The sequence below is a fragment of the Diplotaxodon limnothrissa genome, linkage group LG7 (assembly GCF_057381915.1).
Source record: "Diplotaxodon limnothrissa isolate DT_005_m linkage group LG7, D_limnothrissa_male_GT1.1, whole genome shotgun sequence".
In the NCBI taxonomy this organism is placed as follows: Eukaryota; Metazoa; Chordata; class Actinopteri; order Cichliformes; family Cichlidae; genus Diplotaxodon; species Diplotaxodon limnothrissa.
In genome coordinates this window covers 41,324,254-41,330,328 of record NC_140602.1, presented here as the reverse complement: position 1 = coordinate 41,330,328, position 6,075 = coordinate 41,324,254, and the positions used below count along the sequence as shown (strand labels likewise).

The 6,075-nt window shown below is 46.6% G+C and overlaps 1 protein-coding gene across 1 annotated transcript; it reads right to left on the bottom strand.

The window, feature by feature from the left end:
• Nucleotides 1-527: 527 nt before the first annotated feature.
• Nucleotides 528-4,266, bottom strand: nefma (neurofilament medium chain a). Its single transcript, XM_085358087.1, has 3 exons — nt 3,208-4,266; nt 2,274-2,398; nt 528-2,163 (listed from the first exon to the last, which is right to left on the bottom strand). The coding sequence occupies exons 1-3, from the start codon at nt 4,264-4,266 to the stop codon at nt 528-530; spliced, it is 2,820 nt and encodes a 939-aa protein (XP_085214213.1).
• Between the last annotated feature and the right edge of the window lie 1,809 nt (nt 4,267-6,075).

The window sequence follows — 6,075 nt, the reverse complement described above, 5'->3', positions numbered from 1 at the left end:
GTGTCAAGTAAGGCTTCGTCAGTAGAATACATATGTCTGCATCGAGGACCCTCCATCCGCCAGTCCCCCACTTTTGCTTCAACTCCAAAACCCTCTCCGCAGTAATATTGTTTATTGATTGCTTTCTAGTATTTACTCTTTTTAAGGTGTATTTCTACCATACAGAGAGGAAAGTATTCCGCTCCCCTGAGCTAACATGCAGAGACACCCCACCCACCCAAGCACCCACCCATTCGTGAGCTCACCCACTAACTGCAGAAAGGAAAAAAATATAAGGAAGAATAAAATATCTCAGTCACTTGCTCCTGTCCGCGTCTGCTGTGAAGCCCGTTTGAAGCTTTCACTCAACATGCATTTTTGAAATTTGTAGCGTTTAACTTTTGTCTTCTCGCTCTGACTTGTTTTGTATGTTTGAGAGTGGTTATCTTTATTACATCGCTCTAGCTGTATGATTTTCTTTGTTATGTTAGTTCTGGATTGATTGCTTGTGTTGTTCTCTCCCCTTCCTCCCCTCCTTCTCTGCTCGCTCACTCACTCTCCGTCACCTGCTTGATGGACTGAGTGGAGTGTTTCTCGGTCTTCTTAGTAGAGACCAGTTTCTCCTGCAGCATCTCTTCCGCCTCCTTCACTGTTTCGGTCACAGTGACGGACTTGATGACATGCTTTGACCCATCCTCTCCGGTGGTGATTGTCTCCACGGTCTTGGTGATCACAACCTTCTGGCTGCCGTCTTCCTTGACAGGACTCTCGTCTACGCCGTTGGTGATCACATCAGCTTCTTTTCCTTCATCCTTCTTCTCTTTCTCCTCAGGGCTACTCTTGTCTATGTCACCGTTCATAGCAACATCTTTCTTTTCAACTTTCTTCTCTTCTGTTGGCTCGCTCTTTTTCTCAGTCTTGTCTTCAGTGCTTTTAGGAGCCTCAGGCTTTGCGGTCTCGGTCTTTGGGGATTCAGCTTTTGGGGAGCTAGATTTTGGGGATGCTTCTTTTGGAGACTCTGCTTTAGGAGAAGCAGGCTTGGGAGATTCAGATTTAGGAGACTCTGGTTTTGGTGATTCAGACTTGGGGGAGGCAGGCTTAGGGGATTCAGACTTGGGGGAGGCAGGTCTAGGAGATTCAGACTTGGGGGAGGCAGGCTTAGGGGATTCAGACTTGGGGGAGGCAGGCCTAGGGGATTCAGATTTGGGAGACGCAGGCTTTGGGGAATCTGACTTTGGAGAGTCAGGTTTTGATCCCTCTGTTTTGGGAGCTTCTTCTTTCTTTGGAAATTCAGGTTTTGTTTCCTCAGATTTAGGAGCATCTTCTTTCTTGGCCTCGGCCTTTGTAGCTTCAGTTTTTGGAGCCTCTGTCTGGGTTACAGCTGGTTCTGAGTCTGGCTCATCTTTTCCCTTCTTCTCATCTCCCTTTTTGCCTGCATCCTCTTTTTCCTCCTTCTCATCTCCACTTTTGGATGCTTTGTCACTACCTGCATCTTCATCCTGATCTCCACTCTCTTCTTCAGCACCTGCTCCCTCCTCTTCTCCACTGCCCTCTTTGTCTCCAGCCTTCTCTTTGTCAGGAGAGGCTTTAGACTCTGGAGCTTTGGTGCACAACATTGTCTCCTCAACTTCTTCCTCCTCTCCTCCTCCCTCTCCTTCTTCATCACCTCCCTCTGCATCATCCCCCTTTTCTCCCTCATCCTCACCCTCACCACCTTCTCCCTCTGCTTCTTCTTCCTTCTCATCCTCACCACCTTCTCCCTCTCCCTCTTCTCCCTCATCACCACCTTTTTCATCCTCCTCTTCCTCCTTGCTGGGCGCACTTGAGCTAACTTTGGCTTCAGTGACAGCTACAACTTCTTCTTCTGCTTCTCCTCCCTCCTCTCCTTCTCCCTGTTCCACCTCACCCTCTGCTTCCTCTCCCTCTGCCTTCTCCTCCCCTTCTTCCTCTTCACCCTCCTCTCCTTCCTGTGTGGCAGAGAGCTCTTGCGCTAGCTCTGCCAGGGCCTCATCCATTTCAGCCTTCTCATCCTCAACCCTTGTCTCCTCAATGATCTCCTCCACAAACTTGTGCTGCACCTTAAGCTTTGTGGGCTCCGACTTAGGCTTAGAGATTTTAGTGGTGGTGACAGTCTGGCGGTAAGGAAAAGTGCTGAAGTGGGTCTCCTCACCCTCTAGGAGTTTCCTAGTGTAACAAATGCATAAATCAGATATTTAAAGTATGCTTCTATATGAAAAGGACTGCAAATATTGTTTCAAAATTAAATTTCAATTGTGCATGAGTGTATCCTGTACCTGTATGCAGCTATTTCAATGTCTAAGGCCATCTTGACATTGAGCAGGTCCTGGTACTCGCGCAGGTGACGAGCCATCTCCCATTTGGTGCTCTTGAGCTCATTATCCAGCTGGTGAATTGTTTCCTGAGTGAAATACACAAAAATCAGCTGTTGTTATAGGGTTGAATATGTTGAATAATTTAAATGCAATACGAGGTCCAGTGCTCAAAACCAGTCTTCATGTATTATGCAAATTTTTTTTGAAGCCTTAATAGTTTTTCCAAATTATCTGTTGCAGTGCTGCCCATGTCTTTCTGTAAACTCTGCAGACTCTGCGCAACAAGGCTGCTTGCTTTTTAATACATTCTGACGCAATACAGTATTCTAGAGATGTTGAATGCCTCTGTTTCAAGGGCAGCCTCCGCACTCTTTCAATACACCCCCACCCTCGCCCTAAAATCTCAGTGGTGTGATGCAAGGACAGAGCCAATCAAGGCATCGACCCATTGCCTCTGACTCAGCAAGAGAGAGAGAGAGAGCGGGAGAGAGAGAGTCTGCTGCAGCGATTCCCTTTTAACCATTTCGTGACTCTTGGAAATCTCTCCAGCTTGTGAATACAATCAGCCTGCTTAAGAGAAAAGTGTTTGTGCTGAACAGTCACAGTCAGGCAGAAGGGGACAAATGTTACAGAACCTGTCAAAGATAATAGAAACTAATATTTTATATTTGTGAATCTTTTTTTTTATTTGATTTTAAAGGCTCACGCTTAAATGCTGCGTCAGTAAAACGTAAATGTGTCCTATTAAGAACATCAACTCTTTTATCAAGTTTTAAAAACAGGCTACACAATTCTTTAAGAATAATCTATGACATTTCAAAACAGAATTGCCTTGTTTTAGAGTTGAACGTCTGTTCTCAGCCCACTCACCGCTCTTACCGGGCTGCCTTCTTACCTGCAGGCTGGCCAGGTCGCTGTTGTGGCGGTCCTCGATGTCATTAAGCTGTCTCTCCAGTGAGTCTCTTGTACCGCGGACGGACTCCAGCTCCACCGTCTTGGACTGCAGCTGACGGCGATAGTCGGCTATCTCGTCACGGGCGGACTTTATGGCGTCCTTGTTTTGCTCTGCAGCCTCGGTCAGCTTGACGTAGCGGCACATGAACCAGTTTTCCACCTGCTGCAGGTTCTGGTTGGAGTGGCCCTCCAGTTCGCTTCGAATCTCCCGGAGAGCCTCGGTGATGTCAGCCTTCTGGGGGTCTTTCCTTTCCACTGTCACCTGAGACGCCTGAATCTGGGCGATGAGGTCGCTGACTTCTTCCTCGTGATTGTTGCGGATGAAGGCGATTTCATCCTGCAGCGACTGAACTTTCTTCTCCAACTCAGACTTTACCAACTCCGAGTCGCTCATGTCCTTCTTCAGGATACGGATTATGGCCTCTGTCTCCTCTCGGATGCGAGCTTCTTCTTCAAAGCGGTCTCTGATCCGCTGGATGTCCTCGTCGATGTGGTCCGTGTCGAGCTGAATTTGTGCCTTGTCATGGTGGATTTGCTCCAGCAGCTCCCGTAGCTCCCGCAGCTCCTGGTCATAGAGGTCGTCCATCTGGGAGCGCGACACCTGTTTGTGCCGCAGTGCCTGGATCTCCGCCTCGATCTGCTTGTTCTGCTGCTCCAGGTAGTGCACCTTGTCAATGTAAACAACAAACCGGTCATTGAGCCCTTGAAGTTGCTCTTTCTCGTTAGAACGCTTGTAGTCTCCGTTCAGGATAGAGGTTTGACTATAATCAACGCTGTCGGCGGAGCTCAGCACAGCTGAGCTGTATGCCCGGGTTGCCGGCATATTCACGCTCCTCTTGTAAGACGTGGTCACGGTGGAGCCGGGACTGGCCCGGGACCAGGACTGGGACCGAAAGCCGCTGGAGGGGGTGCCGCTGGAGCGGCTGTAGCCATAGCTGGTCGTTCTGGTATCCATAGTTCTCCTGAAGGGACTCCCTACAGTGTCCACCGGGTAACTCATCCGGTTAGACCACAGAAGGGGATGTGCGCAAGAATGAAGGAGGACGGTGCAGGACGTGCAGGAGTGTGGCGAACGTTTATGTGGGTGTATGTGTGCGTGCAGGTGAGGGGTGTGTGGCTCTCACAGCGACTGAGACCTCCTCTGCGTGCTCCTTATATATCCGAGGCTCTGCAGTTGCCAAAGCAAGTATGAGGCAATTTTATTCCATCCACTGAAATAGGGGGAGGGGAGGGCGCATCCCCCTCGGGCCGTCTGCTAATGGTCCGGGGTCCCGTTCAGCCTGAACCACGTGGGCTATACGGGTTACGTGGGTGTCCGGCTTAAAGTAACCTGACAAAGTAGATAGATAGATAGATAGATGTAGCCCCCTCTTAGTTCAGCACCATGGACAGCAACATGCAGTTCAACAGCAGTATCAGTTGCATTTATTCTCGGTTGAAAAAATAAACATTCTTATCCTTCTTGTCAATAATACGGTATAAAGAAGGTAAAAGGGAGTGCCCACCCAGTGATCCACAGCGTGTGTGTGTGTGTGTGTGTGTGTGTGTGTGTGTGTGTGTGTGTGTGTGTGTGTGTGTGTGTGTGTGTGTGTGTGTGTGTGCGTTCCTGTCTGCATGCTGTATTTTTGTGTTTACATTAATATTGTCCATAGTTTGTCTTTTTGGATCACTGCTGCACAGGGTAGTCAAAAACAAGCCATTTTTTGAGGGGGTGGGATTTTTAGTCTTTGTTGGACAGAGCAGTAAAGAGCTTATATTAAAGTAGGAGGAGATCAAGGTGGAATGACTTGCAGGAAATGGCCCAGGGTGGAATAAAGCCTGTGCCTTCCTTAGAAGCCTTTTGGCATATAGGTAACCTGCTCAACCAAGTGAGTTATAGTGGCACTCCATCCCAAATAAATAGCTTACCTTATCAAACATCTATGGCCACACATACAGATAATTCAAACTTTAAAGTTGAGTGTTTTTTCTGTTTACCAACACTTCTAACCATTAATTGATTTCCAAACTTCCGTGAAAAGAAAAATATCATCATAAAGAAGCTGGATTAATTTTCATGAAGAGAAGTCTGTTTAGGTTAAGGCACAGCTACAAAGTACACTGAATTTTCCAACTCCTGACACAGTCTGTTCTTACAATTGAATGTCTAAACATCAGGTATTCATTCAATAACTTGGTTAACCGACTTTTGTTTTCTTTTTAATCTCCATCATGACAAAATATAATCTTTGTTAATTTACAGAACTGTTTAGAAATTAGTCTGTACAACCTACACGGAAATGTGTTTTAGCTACAACACTGTAATAGTCAGTGTTTATATTTGTACATGCTGCACGTAAACTTTCTTCCAAGTTAGTAGGATTTTTGCATGGGATTTGTGAGTTATCGAAGCATTTGATAAGGACATTTCACCCTCAACAAATGAAGCCTCACTGTGTAGGTTGGCTGCATTGTGGCTTGGGCCATCAGGGTATTGATCTTCTGTCAATCTTGAAGCTTCACTCAAATATCGTGTGACTTTGATCAATGTGAAAATGATTGTTGAAGGTAATGCACCACAAACAGCTGCATCCGCCTTTTTTCCCCTCCACTGCTTATTTAATTCTGTCAAAATTCTCAAACCTCTCCTCTGCAAGTGCAACCATATTTAAAATCCTGCAAAGCCAGTGCGGACATAAGGACCAAGACAGATACTTTATTGCACATCTGGAGATTGCACTTTAAATTTAAAGCTTTTCAAATAATAATAATAATAATTATCACCTTGATCTACAGTTTATGTCCCCCCCCATTTCCTTCTGCTGAAAGG